The sequence below is a fragment of the Phlebotomus papatasi genome, chromosome 1, assembly GCF_024763615.1.
Source record: "Phlebotomus papatasi isolate M1 chromosome 1, Ppap_2.1, whole genome shotgun sequence".
NCBI classification, from domain to species: Eukaryota; Metazoa; Arthropoda; class Insecta; order Diptera; family Psychodidae; genus Phlebotomus; species Phlebotomus papatasi.
Window position 1 is genome coordinate 35755095 of NC_077222.1, and position 22776 is coordinate 35777870.

At 33.0% G+C, this 22776-nt stretch overlaps 2 protein-coding genes across 2 annotated transcripts in view; both read right to left on the reverse strand.

The window, feature by feature from the left end:
• LOC129798952 (pikachurin) overlaps positions 1-7134 on the reverse strand; it is a 178973-nt gene extending 171839 nt beyond the window's left edge. The window contains exon 1 of the mRNA XM_055842482.1: positions 6186-7134. Coding sequence (XP_055698457.1) covers positions 6186-6279 — 94 coding nt within the window. The 5' untranslated portion in view covers positions 6280-7134. The remainder of the gene's footprint in view (positions 1-6185) is intronic.
• Positions 7135-15974: 8840 nt separating this feature from the next.
• LOC129798967 (putative ferric-chelate reductase 1 homolog) lies at positions 15975-21189 on the reverse strand. The gene is made up of 6 exons (XM_055842514.1): positions 20686-21189; positions 20554-20611; positions 16821-17064; positions 16636-16748; positions 16405-16464; positions 15975-16181 (listed from the first exon to the last, which is right to left on the reverse strand). Exons 1-6 carry the CDS (start codon positions 20910-20912, stop codon positions 16044-16046), a joined length of 840 nt encoding a protein of 279 aa, XP_055698489.1. The 5' UTR covers positions 20913-21189; the 3' UTR covers positions 15975-16043.
• Positions 21190-22776: the final 1587 nt, after the last annotated feature.

A 22776-nucleotide genomic window follows, 5' to 3' on the forward strand; every position in this document is an offset into this window, starting at 1 on the left:
CGAAGGGCAAGGAACTATGAGAAAGAAGGTGGCCGAAATAGGGCACCAAAGCTATGTCTATCTTTTTATTCATTTTAAAATGTATTAAAAATGATTTTAGAGTAAATAAAGACGGTAAACTCTTTACAGGGTTCCAAGCAACACTCTTTCAGAAAAAGAATTAAAAAAAATCATTTTTTTTTAAATATTACATTTAAACTTGAGACTTTGGCGCTTGCATGCAACTATGCCGAAATTTGGCACACTTACCCTAAATTTTAATTTATTTATTTTAAATTACTATTTATAGAATTTCCGGAATTTTATAAATGTTAGGCAAATGAGTCTTAGAAAACTACATTTGTCTGAAACTGCCCCATTTTCCCCTAAGTGTTTGTGCTTCACATTTTTCAAACTCAACCTGTTTCTAATAAAAGTTTTTTTAACAGGCGTGGTTTATTTTATAAAAGTTTTTTGTCTTTACTTACAACTGAATTTGTAATACTGGCCTGTCTCTATTCTATCAGAATTTCCTCTTATTATAGTATCAAGTATTGTATTCAAAGTTATTAACTTTAATTGTCCATAAGCGTATAAGAGCGTGTGACTTAAAATTGCTTTATTCGAACTTTACCTAGAAAATTACATACTAGGGTACAATAGGGCCATTCTGAACAGAATCTGATTGTGGATTTGAATTTTATTTTTAATATAGGTTTTGTACTTCTTTGCAGACTTTACTTTCTGTGTCCATCGGAAACAGTGAGGAAATCTTAAAATTCGGAATTGGATTTTGTTCAAAATTACCCTATTACACCCTACGTCCCTACAAAAATTTGGGAACTGAAGTAGATTAGCCAGATTTAAAATTAGACAGAGTCACATTTTAGTTTGTCTTACAAAGAATATTAAACAAATATTAAATATATTAGACAATTCCCATAAAATTAAGAACACATTTCCTCGGGAATTCAATTTTAAACAGTCTACCAATGCATAAATTTTTCACAAATTACATGCAAAGAAAAATTGCATTTGCTAGCTAATTCTGCCTTAATCTTTACTGAAGCATATGTTGAAAATTTCCAACATTGTAAATGAGTTCTGAAAATAACCCAATTGAGTTTCCGAAAGTTCTTTTGCGCAATGCTATTAAATTGTTCCACTTTTAATGTAACGTCTTTTTCAGTCATTTAATTTCTCTGAAATAATTTTTTTTCTGATTAAAAAAGCATTTACTAAAACTATTTAAAAAAAAATATCTTTGTCCTAAATTAATTAACGTTAATCAAAAAAAATATAAAAGAAGTTTCAGATAAAAAATTGCACAAAAGCTTTTAACTTGATGTAACAAACTTTTCGGACTATTTTTTTCCTTTCTGGCACTTTTTGTCACTCTAATTTAAATGTTTTTAACATTTCATCCAATTTATCTCACACCATTGAGTCATTTCCCATTAAAACCAATGAACTAGACAGTGAAAGGAGATGGTACTTTGGATGAGAAAAAGGATTCAGGATTCATGCTTGGGCTGAAAGTAAAGCTGCAAAAAAGAGCAAGTGACAGGAAGACAGTTGGAAGAGAGTAATTGCTTCGAACGAACAGGAAATTAACACAATTTTTGTGAAATTCCCGAAATATTTCGTTGCCAAGAGGAATAGGGTTAAAAAGTGAAATACGACATAGAAAAATCCTTCACCCACTCCATTTAACCCTTTCCCAGCAATAATACCGACAATTGTGACTGAGTTTTTTTCTGCATACTTATCATATTGTTCATAGAATTATCAGTAGAATCTGCGAAATGGCACTTTTTTCAACGTTTAAAGAGGATTCGGAGCCCATTTGCTTGTATCTCTCTCTTCATTCTCTATCAGGTGTTTCCTCCGTATTATACCTTTTCTTGCTTCGTTCTCTATTAAGTCACTTTTTTCCGAGAGATTTTTCCCTGTCACATTCACACTTTGGATTTGGACGAGGTGCTCTTTCAAGTTTATTAAATGAAACACGTGAATAAAGAAATGTCTAACACTTCATCTTGAGAGTTCCAAGAAGGATCCAGAGATATATAGACAATTCCAAGAGGATATTGAAGTGATTTAGCAGCTAAGTGAATGTTTCTAAAGGTTCTCAGGATAACAGTGAAACGAGTGAAACAGTTGGGACCGTTGGAAGGAAAAAAAACGTACTTGACATCATACGTCAAACAACATTCTGTCAAAATGTCGGTCGATTTATCGCTTGCCGTTAGTGAAAGAATGTAAAGATTTTTTAATGTATCGAATGATATACTTTGTTCGCCAATGTCCGTGACAGTTGCAGAACACTGTCGAACTAGATTCTTAAAAAAGAGTTATATGAAATGTCGATCGATAAAGATTATAATGTCAAATTGTTCGACAAAAAGCTCAATCGAGCTTTGGCCACTCAATTTCCCCCAAAAGATTCAATTGTATGAAATAAAATTCAAATTCGACTCAAGCTGATCGACAAATCGAACGACATTCTGAGAGAATATCGAGCACTGCTTCCTCTTAGGTACGGTGCAATATATTCTTGATAAATTTAATGACAATGAAGAAAACATGAGAAATTCAAGATTTATCAATAGAAATTTTGTTGTGCTGTTCTTATCGATGTCGTACACCAATGTCGTACTACGGATGTTGAGTGATTATCGCGGACTTTGCGAACTGTGCTGTCTTATGGCCTTTACAGTCTAATGGTCTCTACACACTAGAGAAATTTATGTCCATATTGAGGAGTTTTCCCTAAGCATAGGAAATTTTCTTCAATATGCACATAAATTTCTCTAGTATGTAGAGGACATAAAGAAATTTAATTCAATTTTGAATTATATTTTTCGAATAGGCTTGTTTGGGGAAAACTCTTCAATATGGATATAAATTATCCTAGTATGTAGAGGCCATTAGTTGCTAGATACCTTCTCAAATACGAGAAAAACATTTTATTCACTTTCGTAAAACGACAAATCGGCCAATAATTCTGCAAGGATATCAATCGACATTGTTTAATCAGCAGAGGAATTCTGTAACGATATGACAATGTCATATGACAAATTGTCGCGATGAATTTGGGAATAGGACTACATTAAAGGCCAGTGAGTATGAAATAGCTATTGCAAGGAGCTCTATAAAGCTCTTAGCAAGTGGAATGAATCTGATTTTCAATTAATTTTTCCGAATTTCCCATATAAAAATTCCTAAATTTGTCATATGACATTGTCACACTGTTACAGAATTCCCCTACAGGTAACTTAAAAATTTAAATTCCAACATCACCTGTGAAAACTGTGTCTCAATGAATAAGCAATGTTTTAACCGAAAAGAAAATTGATGTTAATTTGCTTGAGAAATTCATCAGGGTCCTTCGTGTACATGATTAGCTGTTTCCCAGGGTGGGTGGTCTTGATTAAATTCACTCCGAGCATCGTTTGCATATGAGGCAATTGACTCCAGCAGCTATTTGTCCAGGGAATTGTACATCTAAGTGGATGAAGGGGTTGTGCAGCTTCACAAGCATATATACCCTCAATATGTTCAATTTAGCACATTTAGCATTTCGGACAGATCCACTGTCAATCTTCGTGGTTGCACCATTTGATAAGTGATACTCATGATACTCCAAACCAACTCACGCACTTCTCCAATTCATGAATGCAATCAAGTACCGGGAAATTGTGGTCCAATCAACGAGAAAGTCTGAGGGACATTTGGTCAATTTAATTAGTTCATTTATGTATTGCATTTTCAAAAAACAATTTTCATATCAAAACAACAGGAAAATGTATCTTCGCGCAGTGGTTCTAGCTTATGCATGGACACACTGCCTGTGTGTGAAATTCGATGGGTTTAATGTGGAAAGTTCTCTTTGACAAACCCGCGAAAGCAGCATCTGTTCAGCAATTTTACATTTACATTCCTATTATGTCCTAAGGGCTTTCGAATGCCTTTCCTCATTCCCAAATCCACGAACAATTTTCCCTCCACATTACAATTGTAACTTTTATGTTCACCTTACACACCGTCTTTCATGTAGACGACTCTTCCGAAAGCATTTTCTGTGAACACCTTCCCATAGCAAAGAATAAATCTTCTTCACCCCTTCGTGTGTTGTGTTTGTTATATTGTTCACCTTCCTCCAATGTCTCCACCCTCTAACCTTCATCTTCCCGGAAAAATACCATGAATGAGACACACCATGATGATTCAAGAGAAAGTAAATTCCTATAGTATTATTCTGTCTGGATATTTATCTTCAGGGTAAAATGAATGTTTATAGTTGGGTAATAGTAAAAAATATATATACTTCCTCTCTTTCCTCTTTACTTATTCACTTCTCTAATTTTGGGAAATTTTTCTGAGTGGTAGCTCGAAAAATAGAAACACAAAGTTCAGAGAAAATGAATGAGGGAACATTTTTCCTCTGCACTTCGCGTTTTTAGGGTGGACCAAAGGAGAGATATTCATCTTGAAAGGTGTACGCAAGTTCATTGAGAATAAATAAGAAGTATTCTTTTAATCCATTGCTGGTCTGTTAAAAAAGAAAACTCCAAATTGAAGTAGGGGAAAGTGTTCTCCCTTCGAACGTTCATGCCTTCGAATAATGTGAATTTCTTTTGTTTTGTCAAAGATTTACACAAAACTATCATGGTATTATCAACAATTAATAATAATCTAACAAATATTTAATAGAAATATGTGTTTCTTAGGAAAACTAAAAGAAAATTCACATTGTTCGAAGGCATGAACGTTCGAAGGGAGAGTACTTTCCCCTACTTGTGGCCTTTACACAATGGGAGTGATTTTCGTCCTTATTTAATTGTCTTTTTGACGAAATTTTGATAATTTCCTTATAATAAATCTAAATGTGGAACGGATTCAAGAAAACTATGTTATTTTGTTCCTCAATCAGCAGGATACAGATAAAAAAAGATAGAGATACAACATTTGTTTTGTATCTGCATTTGGTACAAATGACGGTAAATGTCAGTTACGTTACGATGTTAACACAAAAGAAATGCAAATACCACAACGGACGGTGCAATTGCTGATTTATCTACGTAATGGCCTCTACACAGTAGAGAAATGTATGTCTATATTAAATTTTTTTTTCTTACACAAGCATAGGGAATTTTCCTCAATATGGACATAAAATTCTCTAGTGTGTAGAAAGTATTACGTGCATAAATCAAAAGTCGGTGCAACTGCTGATTTATCTACGTAATGGCCTCTACACAGTAGAAAAATTTATGTCTATATTAAATAGTTTTTCCTACTCAAGCATAGGGAATTTTCTTCAATATGGACATAAAATTCTCTAGTGTGTAGAGGCCATTAGAGGTCATAAATCGTGTTAAAATACGTCAAAATGCTCCATTGCCACGAAAGTCATTCAAACTGTGTAGATGCCGTTATATGTTTAAAGGCCCCTACACATTGGAAGCGATTTTCGTTAACAATTGCATTTTTGACATAATTTTGACGTTTCCACCTATATAGCAGTGCAGATGAATTCCTTAAAAAATTACGAATATTGCTCCCAATGTGTAGTAGAGGCCTTAAGTGAAATATTTCCGAGAAACACGTCCATTAGCGCTAATTATTCTTCATCACAAGTCATAAGTCACCGGTGATAGTCAAAGACAGAGGCGTGCAAGAACCGTTGAAACCGAATAAACGTCAAATGAAACATGTACGTCAATGGTCAAAACGGTGCCAGAATAAACTTATTTTGACGTTTATTCGGTTTCAACGATTCTTGAACGTCTCTGGTCTAAGAAAAGTTATTATCTTTGGTTATGGTTATGGGAAGTTTGAAAAAAAATTTCCCGAAACTGTCAAAAATGGTTACTAAAATCCTCAAAACTAGCCTCTTCTAACTCTACAGGCACCATATATGGTGAAGCTCATGAAAGATCGAATGGACCGACTTATATCTACCAATACTATCTACAATACAATTTATAAAATATTTAATAAATAAAAATTTAAAAATTATAAATATTAACAATATTTGTGAAATTTTTGGAGCATTCTCTAATATGGAAGACTATTGAATATCCCTTTTAATAAGCAAGTCGATGAACTTTGAAATTGTGGTGTACACCTGTTTCACGATCAATATCCCCTTGGATGTTTTTAGTCAAAACACAAGGATATATGTATGTAGTGTATGTAAATACCTTGGAAAGCCGCCTCAATGGATACTTCAGTGTCGGCAATTTTTGCCATGATCTGAACAGCCAACAGTAGTAATCCTAAGAGCCACATTTTCATCTGTAACCTTCTGTTCAACGTTCCGATGGACTTTTTGAATAACCAAGAACCAAACAAAAGTAAACCACTCTGCACCTCAGGCTCACAATTTTCGGTTTGAATGTATTCTCTTGATGTAGCTCCCTAAATAACCGGAAAAGCCAACATAGTCCCGTGGCTCGCAAAATCTCAGGAATATTATTTGTCGATATCGCCCAGTGAATGGGATCACTTTTCCCGCTGCAATGGCAACATAATGGCTATTGTTGAGGGATTTTGCGACCGGAAAATTCAATCAATTCACAACTTTCATATGCTGATCGATTTTGTGTATATAGAATGAATTCTGAGGCACACAAGGTGTTTCTGCTGGATTTCACTTCTTTTTTTTCTGCACCTTTAAGGGGGGGAGCTGGAAAACACAGGGGAGAAACACACACAAATTCACTTGTAGGGTGTTTGCCAACGAGGGGTTGTTTCACGTTAATCCACTTTACGTTTATCAACTATGGTCTCTCGTTCCCTCTTCCACCCACACAAAATTTTTCCACTTGTCTCCCTCTGTTTTTCACAAAACACGGCAATTTTCACGGCAGAGGGGTTTTCACTAATTTTTCGTGGAATGTTTCAACACGCAACTAGAGAAAATCTTTTATACTCGTACCTTTTCCCGTGAAAAATGGTCCTTGAGTATTTTTCAAAAAAAAAAGTAAAATATCAGCCGGAAAACCACCTTAAAGGATGTTTTCTTTTTTTTTGTTTTTGGAGATATGTTGGAGATGTGCTCGGGAAATTCTATACGATTAGCCTCCACACAACCGACACTTGGAAAGCTTTCCCTCTGACTGTCACTGAGAGAGTCTCTGACGCTTCTGTGGAGACTTTTCTGCTCAATTTCTCCTCACCGGCCAACACAATGGTCTCTCAGGAAAATCACCCCTCATCACCATCACTATGGTTTTCCCTCAGGAGAGAGAAAGTCTGCGCACAAACGTGAATTCCTCTTGAAGATTGGGGCGCAAGCTCAACAGAAAAGTACAGAGTCGGCATTTGTGGTAGATGTTCTTCGATAGAATCTCATGTGGTGCTTCAACTGATGGATTTCGGAGTGTCATAATCTTGTGGATAAAAAATCAATGGATGTTGTTTTGCGTGCACTTCGGGAAAAAAATCCACCCTCAGTCGCGAGTATGAGAAACGTATCAGTTCTCCCACAGGAGTTTTTCCCAACTATCCGCAAACATGATAACAGAGCGGAAAGTTTATTTAAACTACGATTTCTGTATTTCAAGTAAATCCGCAAAGTTTTTTATTCAATCTAAGGTAATTCGCTACATTTTCTACACAGAACAGAAGTCATGAATTCATTTGTAAAGTTTTGCAAACATAAATTGTTACTTCAATTTCAATTTAAAATAAAGAAAAGATGAAGAAATTCTGAACTAACTGGAGCCTCAATTCACAATATGCTTAATGTATTCAATTATGAATTTTTAAAATTCCTATTTTTGAAAATACATTTAAAATTTTTCCCACAAAGTAATAGTTAATGAAATACAAAAAATTTAATAATCAATTTCTATAATTTAATGTTTTAAATTTTTAACACATTACCGGCATTATCAGTAAGACCAGTAAGCTAAATTCACACTTACTTTCCTTACTTATCTTTGCTACATACCTATTTAGTTTAGGGATTAGCAAATTTGGAAAGTAAAAAAAATTCAAATAATATTTTACTAACAAATTTTCATTTTTATTAACCATTTTTACTAAAATACTACCTTGTCTTAATTTACACATTTCCTGAAAAAATATGTCAGATGCATTAAAAGATTTTAGGAAAAATATGAAATGTTCAAAAGTAGATTGTGTCCGAAACCTGAAAACCTTCTCCTACTTGCACAGAAACATTTTTATTTTTGTTGTGAATATTTTTGTTGACTCCAAAACAGGATAAAGGAGCCAATATAGAGGAGGAAGATTTCTCAGATCTCGCTAAGAAATTCCCTTCTCAGACTGTTGATTCCTTAAAAATTTAATAATAATAATATTTATTGCATCACAATAACAGGGTCATCTCTCTCAGAGTTGTGAGAAAAAAAGTAAAAAGTAATTTCAAAAAAAAAAGAAAAAAAAGACAGGAATAAAACATGACAAGAAACTGTAAAAAACAAAAAAAGAGAAAAAAGAAAGAAAAACAAGCGTATAGTCTATTACTCTCAGATTCAGACTGAAAATGCAGCCGAATAGTATGTGCAGAAGTGTGATTGTCGGCCGGAATGGAGTTAAATTGGAGTTAGTTTAGTTTTCTATCCCTTCGGTGTCTCTCGGCGTTTTAGAAACACAGCCTCTAGTAACGGCAATTGAATGCGACTGGGATTTAGGCAGGAATAGCCCTCAGTGATGGCGACCAAACTAATCTGATGCCTCCAGTACGTAAAACACAAACTTGATCTAGGGTAAGTGTGCCAAATTTCGGAATAGTTGCATGCAAGCGACAAGGTCTCAAGTTTGAAATGTAATATTTTTAATAAAAATTGAATATTTTTATTACTCTTTTATAAGGAGTGTTGCTTGGAACCTTGCAGACAGTTTATTATTTTTATTTTCTCTAAAATCATTCTTAATACATTTTAAAATGAATAAAAATGTAGACATAGCATTGGCGGCCTATTTCGGCCACCTTCATTCTCATAGTTCCTTGCCCTTCCAGAATTCTTTCAATGTATTTTTCAGATTATCTTGCTCGTCGAAGCGACATTTTTTGTTATTTTTTGCATTGTACAATCTCAAGAGTATCCAAAAACTAAAAATTCATGGAAATTCGAGGAACAAAAAATATGGCTGAAATTGCAAACTGGCCGGAATTTGGCGCACTTACCCTATGCAGCAGGCACGCAAGCCTCAGAGAGAAAAATATTTTCAATTCCTTAAAATCCGAGCTGCCACTAAGATAGGTTATTTAAAGAAACCGCAGTGATAGGCAGCGGAGCCCATTCTGGCTGCTAAAAGTACGCAATTAAATGCCTACGGACAAAGCCAGATGTTGTTGCCGTTTTAGGTCCTTAGACTTTAACAAAGCCGCTGAGTCCAGCAACTGAACCGAGTGTCTGGCTGCTGAGAGAAAGGTATACTTTAGATGGCGCTATATACAAAGCCAGACTCTTTGGCAGCTGAAGTGGAAGGCACTGGAGTGCTGCTGAACTTGGCCAAAGTGGTCCTGAGAAATCGTAAAAGATATAAAGGCAATTAGGGTAAAGGCTCATAATTTTGTCCAGTTTCTTATTTTGGACACTTTGAGGATAAAATTGAACACTAAAAATAAATTGATTAAAGTTATAGATTTTTAATCCAATATTTGATGAATAATGAATTCTATCTAAATACTTGTTCTTTTTGGAAGATTTTATCTCTAAATACGTTAAATTTTGAATATGATTTGAGTTAAAATTGCTTTGTTGAAAATTCAGTGTGAGCAATTGCTTACAAGAAATATAACAGAACTTCGTGTGTACTTCAGTCTTATTTAGCTGTGGTGAAGTACTAACAATATTTCTTCGCTCTTTTTTGAGTGATATTATTGAATATTCATTGAATATTGTGTTGATTCACGTTAGTGGTGATTTGTACATTTGACCTGAGGTGAGATTTGCCTTGTGAATTAGATTTTTCGTGTGAAAAATGGGAATTTTTTTAAGACATTTACCAGTGAGGTGGTACTCCTTATTTTGGACAGGTGTTTTTCTCTCGAAATTTCGTGAAGTTTTAGCTTTTGTGATGACTAGGTTGGACAAATGCCTGGAGGAACAAAGGAACATCATCTCTACAAAAGGGATGTAGCGAGAAAAGCCTTGAAAGGCTCCCGGAAGGCCAGGGAATGAACGTATCCGCAAGTACTTGGAGCACCGAAGTCAACTCACTTGAAAAGTTTCCGGGCTTCTTGTGACATTCTACGTTTCCCTTACATGAACAGGAAGAGGACTTGGTAAGATTGGTTCATGAAATGAAGATCAATGGGCATCCTGTTGAGGCGGATTATCTGTCCAAATTTACAGCCAAGTTGTCCAAATTAATAACCAAGTTGTCCAAAATAAGAGTCAAATTCACCTCTACATATCAATTCATTTTTTAACGTATTAAAACTAATATTAGTAAAAATAAGACAATGAACAGCTTGCCAAGTTTCTAAACAACCCTTCTGAAAAGAGAGTGATAAAAAAAGTCAATTAGTATTGAAAATATCGCACTTCAAACTTAGAACATCGATGCTTATAAGAACACTGGACAAAATTATGAGCCCTTACCCTAAATGCCGAAAAAACCAACCAGAGAAGTTGAGCGAAATCCAAATTTATTTACAAAAATTTTGGGTTTTTATACAAAATGTAGGTCTCCCACTATTGCGCATTTTTTACAATATATATTGAAAAAAACTTCTCTCTCTTGGAATTCGAGCAGTTAAAATTGCTATGTTCCTCTATTTATGAATATATATGCCTAATACGCAGAATTTCATTTTTCTTGTTTGTATTCTTCATCGAATGACGCACATTAGGTCGATCATTCACTGAGTAAATTTTAATAAAAATTAATTTCCTAAATTATATCCTGAATAGTATTAAGGATGAATCCTTCAGAAAATGATAATTAATTGACTATAGTACAATTCTGTTGATGCGGTAATTTCCATCTGAAATTTGAATTTAAAGTACATTTAATCTTGAATTAAAAATTCTTTGAGATAATGCAGGCTTCATATCTAAAGCTTAGCCAAATGGCATAACTTCTCTAACTGGTTGTTCGTCAAGATTTTTGGGACAATTTCGATTTAGGGATTAAAGTCTGAAAGCAAATGATCAATTGAGATCTTCAAAATCTAGTAAAAGTGATTGTTAATTTAGGATTTTGAAACCTTCGGGAACTGGGCTAAACCTTCACTGAGAAACAAACGAGGGTGCGATTAATTTTTTTTCCTCATAACTTTAACACTTTTTAGGTATAAAAATATATCAACATTTTATAATGTTAATTTTACACCTTTTTAGGATAAAATTAACATGAAAAAGGGTAACTTTAACCCCTAATACACCTAAAAAGTATAATATTTACACCGATTTCAGATCAATACTGCAGGGTAAAATAAACATTTTCGGAATGTTATTTTAACTTTTTCGAATTTCCCTCAGTGTTTGGTCCGAAGATCACTTTTTCATATAGTTTATTCTTAGACTACAAGGATTTGACTAACGATAAAAAGTATAGTTATAATTTTGTAGCATAGGAAAGTTATCTTGAATCTTTTGTGGTTGCCAGTACACTCACATTTTTCTCAGTATAACTTGTGAGTGAGAGAATCGACTTTTCTATAAAACCTATATAATCACTTCTAAAACATCATCAATGCAAAATGTCCTTGCTAATAAAATTAAACAATAATGAGAAGCAATTGTCTCAGGACACAACATCGAATTCAACAATTGTCTAAAATCCTTTTCTATGTACTTCCCATTCTGTTTATCTTTTCTCAATTTTCACAACGATACTTTTTAATCAGCTTAATTGAGATACTTCTTTTAATGTTCTTTGGTGAATTAGAAGTCTCTAAAATTAGTTGTAATTTCACTAGTAAAACAACTAGAGATAATTGCTCACAAATTCTAAATAAAATACGATTGCAATTACGGAATGTTCAACAATTAATTTTGGATGTCATTTATCTTTTAATAATTTCAAATAACTGTCTCACTGAAAATATTTAAAGTACTATCTATGCCATAAAGTCAAATTATTAGCAATTCAAAATTCATTATAAATTTGTCAATTGTAATTAACACAAAATGGCGCAATGTTGGAAACTAAACACGAAATTACAAAAGAGATTTCAATAAATAAATAATATCAAGTGTATCCGGATATTACGTGTGTGGAAAATAATAGAATAATTGTGTGTTAGTTAGTGTCAAAAGCATTGTCAGAATTCAATTATCTACTCTATTTTCCATTTTTTTGGTCCATTTTGCAAAAAATAATAGAAACATCTCTGAGATTTTTTTTATTAAAACCTTTCCGAGTCAAAACAAGAATGCAATCGTAAAGCTTTAGTTTAATGACCCGAGGATGGAATTTTTGGGGAGACGAGTTTGTCTGCACGCTTCCAATTCTTCTGTACATCAATAAAATCTCCAATGAAATTCGATTTGGAGGCTTTTCGTGCGTGACGTGATTATATAACTGTTTCTCTACGCTTCCCTATAGACTAACAGAGAACAACCCTTCGCATTTCCTGCCATTCATCGTATTACAATCCCTTGAGAATTGAAAACATGCACTAAATCCCAAGGGAAACTTTTTATTTTGAAGCATTCTTTATCAAGAATTCATAAATTAACTTTAAGCGAATTATTTCAATTTCTTATTGGTGAAAAAAAAGTTTACGATTTAATGTTTGATTATATCGAATTATATTCATGGATAATGAAATAAAAAAAATATTTTTTATTTAAGTAGGAATTTAACATTCCATTGTTGTTCAATTATACAAAAATACGTTAATTAACAACTTCATTCTGTTAATTTAAATTTTTCGAAAGTTATTATTGTCAATCATATCACATAAAAAAATGCCTGATAAAAAGCATTCTGGTTTTGCGGAATGCTACTGATTAATAATTTGATTGATAAATCACAAAAGCATTTCAAAATCGAAAATTGGTAAAGAAATGATCATTTTAGATCGTTCTGGCGTAAGTCACAAGCATATAGACGATACAGTCAAACAAAAAATGTAAATACGAGAAAGATAATTTACGGATATTTAACTAATTTCAAGATAATTTCAAAAAATCGAAATTTAACCAAATAGGTTAACAATTGAAATTTATAAATAACTTAAAACGTTAAAATTTTAAAATTTTAACAACTATATCTGAAGAGATTAAATATTATATCATAAATTGGGAAGGATATATTGAATTTTGTGATTTATGGATTAAGTACGGAATGAAATAGGTTTTGAATATAGTTTTAAAATAAAATATAACATAAAGTACCCTCAGAATTCTGTTTTCCTGATGTTTATATTCTTTTCTTTATTTTGCTCTATTTCCAGAATTTTTTGACGTTTTAAACAATTGTTTTGTGATATTATCATATTTGGGTATACTATTGAAAGAAAAATAGAAAAAACATAAAAAATATGCAATTAAATTTCCTTTGTTATACATCTGCCATGCTCTTCTGAGCTTTAGCTTTTATCATCAAGATAAATTCAATAAAGATTTTAGCACGAGAGTGTGGAATGTGAATATGGAATATATTTGGAATATATTTTAAGATCAAAAAGCTTTGCAGAGGCATCAGAATTATTTTACGAAATCTTCTCTCTTTTTTTGATGGCTTGCGTAATTAATTATAAACACGGGGCATAAGAAAGATTTAACAATGTAATTTTAACAAGGGGTTACTCAAGTGGGATTCATGAAATAACTCATAAGATTCTGATATAATCTGAAATTATATTTGTTTAAGAATCACTGGAATCACACGGAATCACTAGAATCAAATGGAATCACAGAATCCCTTCCCTGGTTGTTGACACCTTGATAATTTCTGACCGATAGAAGTCAAGGTACATTGTAGATATTTTTAAATTTTTCAACGAAGATTAATATACGTCCATTTTCTAACATTTTCAACTAAAATAACAATTGTGAAATTTACCTCATTTAAAAGAATATACGATTTCTCTACGATAAACTACAAAATATGTTGGTATACTAATTACAGTAACATAAATATTGCTCTATATTGTATATCAAACTTGAAACATAATCATCATCATGATTTTCAAGCGCTTATCCCTATCAGGGTCGCGGGTTTAGGACATCCAGGTTAGCAGCCACGTTTGTCGATTCTCTGCCACTAACAAACACCATCAAATATCTCTCCTAAAAAAATGCATTTTAGACTTATAATATTTATTTATTTGTGTTTGAAAGCGACGAATTGTGTAGACAGAAAAATTTAATTAACTCTCCCAAAACGAGCCCAATTTATCGTATTTAGCAACATCTGAAATTTGACCAATTCGACTCAAAGATAAACAGAATCACAAGATGAAATAATTAAGAAACACGGAATACCGAATTGAATTAATAAGAGAATCACACATTTGGAATAATTAGAATCACATTGGAATCACATGGAATAACGGAATGGACACAAATTTACGATCCTGATTGTAAAATAAAGGCATAGGGTAAAGGCTCATAATTTTGGACAGTCTGCTTATAAGAATCAATGTTCCAAGTTTGAAATGCGATATTTTCAATATTTATTGATTTTTTTTTGTTACTCTCTTTTCAGAAGGGTTGCTTAGAAACTTGGCAAGCTATTTATCGTCTTATTTTTACTAAAATTAGTCTTAATATGTTTAAAAATGAATTGATATGTAGAGGTGAATTTGACTCTTATTTTGGACAACTTGGTTATTAATTTGGACAACTTGGCTGTAAATTTGGACAGATAATCCGCCTCAACAGGATGCCCATTGTTCTTCATTTCATGAACCAATCTTACCAAGTCCTCTTCCTGTTCATGTAATTCCTCTTCATATCACAAGAAGCCCGGAAACTTTCCAAGTGAGTTGACTTCGGTACTCCAAGTACGTGCGGATTCGCTCATTCCCTGGCCTTTCCGGGAGCTTTTCTGGGAGCCTCCCCTTTAGAATAAAAATTACATAGTTCTTCTTTTCCAGAAAAAATGGATATTTCAATTTCGTTTTTTTATATACATTCTCAATCCAATACCAATGAAAGTAACAGTTTTTCTCAAGTCAATAGAATAAAATAATTATTTACATTAAATACAATAAATTGAATCTTTTGTGCTTTCTCTTGAAATATTGCTCAACACGAATTATTCCCTAGGGCATGACACTTGCTATTTTCTAAGTTTGCCTTAGAGCCATTTAACTTCTCAGTTTATCTGCTATTATTAGTTTGTGCAGAATGAATTAGTGAAATGTATTCAATGAAACAAAATCCTATGTTGAGAAACATTGAAAATTTGCACTAAAATTGACTAAATTTTTCCTGAGCCAGTTTCACCCTTAAGGTTGGCCCCCTGTAATATTCATTGAACAATAAGTCTCTACGATAATTCAAAAATCAACTAAAAGTTACTATGCGTTTACAATGAATATTAAAAAATAATGGATAAACTTTAGTAAATTAGCATATTAGTCAATAAAAAATCTAATAATGGTCACCAAATTATTCAAAAAGTCCAGTAGATATAAATCAACATTCGTCAATAAAAAACTAAAAAGTAATCTTCTGTTTTTGGAAAGTAAAAAGAGATCTTATATCCTCATAAATCAAACCGAAAATGCCGAGATGGGCCATAAATCCTTAATTTGTCCATTTATATTTCACTATTTTTGTTCATTTGCTATTTGTTACTTTCGTTTAATTTATCGGCGTCTTCATTTCATATACTTTTCTAAGATGACTAAAGCCTCATACTTCCAGAGATATGTATGTTGTTCCTGAGATCGAGTTTAACCAAAATACTATCCCTGCTCTTAATACCTAATTGAAAAACTAAGTTTCATCGCTATTTTATGTCTCAATTTACAAGATAGAGCTAAAGTTTTATTTTAAAATTTATATCTGAAAAGTTTATCAATGCTTCAAAGTAACCAAATAAATAAGTATCAAGGTACAGTTTCTTTATTAATTTCTAAGACATAGTATATACAATATAGAGTGCATTTAATTCAGTCATACATTCTCGGTCTGATCCTCAGGTGTACCTCCATTGCCAATTGGAGCAAGAATGATGATGGTGGCGATAGCGACGACAAAGCACAAAAATATGAGGCCAAAGATCAAAAGTCCTCGTTTTCGCCACGTTGAGTACTGCAAATGAAAATGGAAAATTCAATTGATTTATTACTCACTTAAAGTCGTTTTCGCGATATGGTAAAATTTTCTCGATATTTTCCATTCATCACCATAAAGTTATTTAGATTTCAAATTGTGTACTGGTGGAATGAAGATGGGAAAATTCGATTGAGTTTGATAAGGAGTGAATGACTCGTGATATTTCCCCCTAGAGCTTTTCCCGGATTGTTATACTCACTGGAGCGTCGATATTGCGATTCGCATAGGCACCGTGCTGTTGGGCTTTTCGGAGGAGAACCTACGGAAAAAAGGGGGAAAGATAGTGTTTTATCAGAAATTCAATGTATGGATGGGAATTCATTTATGACTCTTGCAGTGTTCAATATGATTCATAGCCATTGAATCCCGAGACAGTTACACAAAAAGCTCCAAAAAGTGACCAACAAATGTGATTACATCACATACTAACCGTAAAATACACATGAGCCGTGACGTAGGCCAAGACGACCAGTGATAAGATAGCATACATCCAAACGGGAAGCTGAGCTTTTTTCACGGTGATTGATAAGAAAATTGTCACCACTGAAAGAATATTTGTGTATTATCAGCCACTATTTTTTTCACATTTGGGGACAGCCACACTCAGGGACTTACTGGCTAGGATGTGAGCAAGGTTGCCACCAAACCAATGACCCCAGTTGAAGTACTTGCGTTTCTCGTCACCCGGATTCGGTCGAAACATGGCCAGAATGGGATGAAAGAAGCAGAGGATAGTGGTTATGGTGCCCAGGATGGCATGGGGTGCCTCGTCATAAGACCATCCGTCTACGTCAATGAAGATCATAATGAAGGCGATCAGAGTGAAGGTCCATGTGAAGAGCATGCAACAACGATGCCACTGTTTTATAAATGACAACATTTCACCATATTAATCTCATTAATCTTCCGAAGCATCTGTTATGTTCTACACTCAGAGAAATCTATTATTTGGGAACATCAAGAATACACAAGGGTTGATTTAATACACTGTACGACCAGTTCTTCGTATAGCCCAATTTAAAAAAAAAACTCTAATAAATAAACACTTAGAGGAAACTGGGGCAGTTGTAAACACTGTAATGTTTTTAATTACGGTATTGACCGTATTTACCTTTGGCTCCTTTCTCCTTTTAATTTCTCAAGCCGACATTTCGGAGGGGGTTTCCTCCATCTTCCGTCGGCTTGAGAAATTAAAAGGAGAAAGGAGCCAAAGGTCAATACCGTGTTTCACTGTCCCTTATACTCAGTTTACTGGCCGAAAATTATATAGTTTTTAATTACAATAGGTACGTCTTCTAAACCCTGATATCTAATTTAAAAAAAATGCAGTGTTTACTGCTACCCCGTGTTTACTTCAGCCCCAGTTACCCATAAGTCCATGTAGAGTAAATTTAAAAATCAGTGTTTACAACTACTCCGTGTTTACTACTGTCCCAGTTTCCCCTATTTACATATTTAAACATCCAATCTTATGAATCCTGACATTTTCTAACTTACTTCAGTTTTATTGAAAATTTTCAAAGCTTCTAGCAAAGAATGCAATGTGTTTAAATTTAAAATATTGTATGTGATTAATTAATTCCGCGCGAATGATACTTTAGATTGGGTGTCTAGGTCTACACACTAAAGAGAAACTTCTGTGAACGTTTCGTGAATGCATTCTTAAAGAGAATATGTAGGCAATTTCTTCAAAAATCATATTCAATTTAAGGCCTCTACATATCGGAAACACTTTTCTTCAAAAATTATCTTTTTGACGAAATTTTAATCTTTTTTCTTTCGGGAGTAAAGTCGATTTCTTTCAAAAAAGTAAGTTTTTCTCGTTATGAAAATTACTTCCAATATGCAAACATCTTTAAAAGCCTCTACATATTGGGAACAATTTTCATCAAAAGATTTTGTGACGGAAATTCTCTGCACTGCTATAGATATAAACGTCAAAAATTTATTTTAAAAAAATTTGTGACGAAAATTGCTTCAAAAATCCGATTCTTTTTTTAAATCTTTTAAGATAATTTTTGGTCAAATCTGTGTTAATATGTAAAGATTTTTAGTGTACATTTTTCCTTACATAGAAACTTTTTGAGTAATATCTCCTCACTTAATTATTTACATTAATTATTTAAATTATTTATCATTTTTTAGTATAGGAACCTACTTTATGGCCTCTACACACTAGAGAATTTTTTGTACATATTGGAGAGTTTTTCCTACACAAGCTTAGGAAATTTGCTTCAGTATGGACATAAATTTCTCTAGTAAGAGGCCATCATAGCCTCTACACATTAGAGAAATTTATATCCATATTGAAGCAAATCCCCTACACTTGTGTAGGAAAACTCTTCAATATGGACATAAATTTATCTAGTGTGTAGAGGCCATTAGGCACAAACAAACTTCAAATTGAATTGAAGTCAAGTAAATTTTAACACTTTAACATTTTAACATAAATTCTTTCTTTCATTTTAAATTTAAACAATATAAGAAATTTTGTTTTTATGGTTAGCTATCACAAGTTTTCCCCTGCTAAAACCATTGAGGATAAATATCCTTTATCATTATGATCTTTCACAATTTTTGAGTGTATTACAAATAAGCGTTATCTAAGAAGTGTATTTTTAGGGACAAAACAAAATTTCTCTAGTTAACTAAATAATAAAATTCAAGACCTATATCTTAAAGCAAGAAACAGCTTAAAGACTTTATGGAAATATAGTTTAATTATTAATTTAATTAAATAGATGCTAATTCGTCTAACAGCTAATTCTCTGGTTTGTACAAGCCCTAAGTATTACCGAAATATTCAAATAAAAAAGTTATGGCATATTGCACATTTACTTCCACAGAAAGTAAAAATTTTAAAGAGATCTTTTTTTGAGTTTTACGCAATCGTTCAATTGAAAATCATTAAAAAAAAATAAAATTTAAAAATAAACCGAAAGTTTTCACACATCGAAAAAAAGTCCTAATTATCAAGATATTGGGTATGGGTAGCAGATTGGAGTTTAAAAAATGAATAGCTTCAGAGTAGAATCCGAAGAAACCATAAAATAATAACTCAAACTGTTTAGCCTCTGTCCCTAATAATGAAATTGTTATCAAACTTTAGTACAATACCCGAAATGTTGTCAAGTATTGTAAGATAATGAATTGCGTTTACTTTCTTTTTCAAACTCAAAATAAAATTTAAATCAGTCACATCTGTTACTCAGCGTAATCCATTTCTGTGAACGTTACTTTTCGTGATAAAAGTATATATAGTATTTTTGATCAATATTACTCATTTCCAATGAAATAAAATGTTTTTGTTTCCTCATTTCAGAAAAAATATTAATTTTTTTTGCAAAACTTTTACGATTTTAAGAGAATGACACATCGCAAGTAAAGAACTTTTCAAATAATATTAAAATATTTAAAACAGGTTTTTGAATCAACATACGTTTTAGACTTTAAAGACAATCAATACAACAAATAATTAGACTAATTTCGGATTTTTTTTTATATGCCTGACTTGTGTTACTTTTTTTATAACCAATTTTTAAGCGGGTCAAATAATTGAAACCGAAAGATTAAGGTAAAGTACCCTTACTCGACCGGGTTCCTCTATTCGACCGGTGGGTCAATTTTTGAATATTTGATGGTGAATTCCATCAATTTCTACGAATTTGTCACTGATTTGTATTGTTTAAAGAATAATTGACCTATTAATGTTAGATCATACACAAAATATTATAGCAAATATAATTAAATTGAATAAATAAATCTACCGGTCGAATAGAGGAACCGGTCGAATAAAGGGTACTTTACCTTATTTGTCTAAAAATTTAAAAAACTAAAGAAAAATTAGAGAAAAATACCCAGAAAAGTAGCGGAAGACTTTCTAGCTTCGCACATGCACTAGCTTCGAACACTTCTTCATATTTTCCCATATTCTTATAAAGCATTTGTCCTATTTTTTTCAGGAAACATGTAACTTGCTATTAAAATATATTACCATAAATGGGTCAAATTCATTAAATAAATATGGGAAAGTATGAAGTGTTCGAAGCCCGAGCGTGTGCGAAGTCTAAAAGCCTTCCCATGAAAACAAAATTGGATTTTTTCACTAATTGATTCTTAAGTTTTTGGACAGTCCTTATAGAGTTAAAAAAAATTAACCATTTCTCAAACGTGCTAACTTCCATACATACTTGCACTGATTAAAAATAAATATTTGAAGTATATCGCAAAATTAATTTCCGAAAGTGATGTTATTGGCAGATAAGACTAAAAGGGATTTAAAATTCAAATATCATTTAGATACCGAGCAGATTTCTCTGAGTGTTGAGTCATCAATTGGTAAACTTACGAAGAACCAAGCTTCTGTGCCAAAAATCTGACGATTCACCCACGTTCGTTTGAAGTACCTGCAACAATAGAGGATGCCAAATGAAATGTAGTACGATATGATGTGTCTATAACATGAGATATATCTGCTCACCTGGAAATTAGAATCCCCATTGATGTCGTCCCGAGCCAAGCAATAACCATGAACGTTCCATGGAGCTTAATTAATGTTGCACCGTCTGGCAAGTCCAAGTCGATGTCAATATCTGCACTTGAGGCATCATCTTGTTGGTCTGATTCCGGCTTCGGCACAGACTTTTCCCCCAGAAGAGAGCCATAGCTAGCCTCAAATAGGGCAAACAATATCGCAATTAACGACATTGAATTTCATACAGCAAGCAACTTTTGACCCAAACCCTCACTTTCTCCAATCACTCGAGTGTTCACTTTCACTTTAAGCCTGCCAACCACCCCACATCAAGCTCACCCTCCGCAGAAAACTCCGCCAAACACCACGCGGCGCTCAAATACGAAAATGAAGAATATATTTTGCAAACAATCAAGAGAAAAATTGCTTCCAGATATGTTTCTTTTTCCTGATCCACCGCAAAACCCTCAGATTTTCACTACTCGTGGCGCAGTGCTTGTAAAAACTGAGTGTTGATTTCTCTTTCACCTTCATGAAATACCGAAAATTTTATCTGCTACTATTTTATCACTTGATGCCAAAATTTTCGTGATGATAACATTGACGGCGAGTGAGCGAGAGGAAAATCGCACAATACACACAAATGTTATGAGGTGCAAGCTTATCATTTTGAAAAGCTCAGTGTTTGGTATTTCTGGGATTTATTGAGAGATCCATTGCCGCTGATTCATCTCTTATTACCTTCTGTTTGTCTATTTTGTATACATTATAAATGCGGGGCATATTTTGAATTGAAGTTGAGGGTTGAAAGGCAAACAATTTAAAAGTTTAGGAGAAGAAAGTTATACCAAAGTTTGTTGGAGCACTGAAGAATGATATCTCTTTCAATTATCAAGAAACCCTGAATTAAAACTCCTAAATATAAATATTAAAATTACAAAGTAAAACTTATTAAAGTTTTATTAAAGATATATTATTTACATTCTATCGAAAACATCGATGTTATTGCAAGTTTCTGTTCTATTTTATTTACCTTGATCATTGAAAAAAAAGCAATTTAGATTAAAATGCGAAAGAATATAATAGAATACTTAAAATTTGAGTTCATTAAGTTTTTCGAGGTGTGACAAGAGCATTACGGTTGAAGCTGAGACCTTTCTAACTACACGTTGCACTTTTTCTTAAATCCATTCTCGAACCGAACTCCAAACCGAACTACAGTTGAAGTTTGACCGGACTTAAAATTTAATAAAACTTAAAAATAAACCCAGGCTTAAATTTGACTGCAGCAGATTAGGTCATGGTTTGGTAAAAATGACAAAGATATCTGTCAGGTTATATTTCCTGCATTTTTTGAGTAAATACCGGTATAAAGTGGTTCAAAAATCACTGAAATATCTTCCCAAAAATTGAACTTGCCAAAATTGCAAATTTTCGAATGATCTGAACATCTACTATGAAATAGCATTTTAACGATTAAAGTATATTAGCTAAGAAATAATATTGGACTTAAATCTTCAAGATTTATAAACAAAGATCATTAGCATAACGAATGAGATGTACAGCGAAGGCTAGACTTCAGGTAACCCATCACAGAAAGCAGATATCTCTTACCGTTTAAACTCCAGGTTTCAAAAAATACTTACGACAAAATAAAATAACCAATATTTTAGAAATGTAAATTACTTATTATTAGGGGCACTCAATGGGTCAAGTGGTAGAGCACTCGCTCTATGATGCAAGTGTCCCGAGTTCGAATCCTTTAGGTCATCAGGAATTTTTCTGTCGTTAAAGCTGTTCGGATTGTATCCAGTGAGCTTCGCTGCACTTGATTCCACGGGCATGGGATTGACAACCTCATCCCGTACAAGAAAAAATAATAATACATGTCTAGAAATCCCCTTGCGGGAAGGCATTGTTCCTTCATGGAATGTTGTGCCAGCATTATTATTATTATAAATTACTTATGGGTACTCTACTGATTTATTACCGATTTAGGGACCAATGCGGTAAGATTGAAAATTTTGAGACCTTTCAAATAAATACAAATATGATCAAATCAGTTAAAAATTAAGCCCTTCAGGCTTCAGGCCCTTC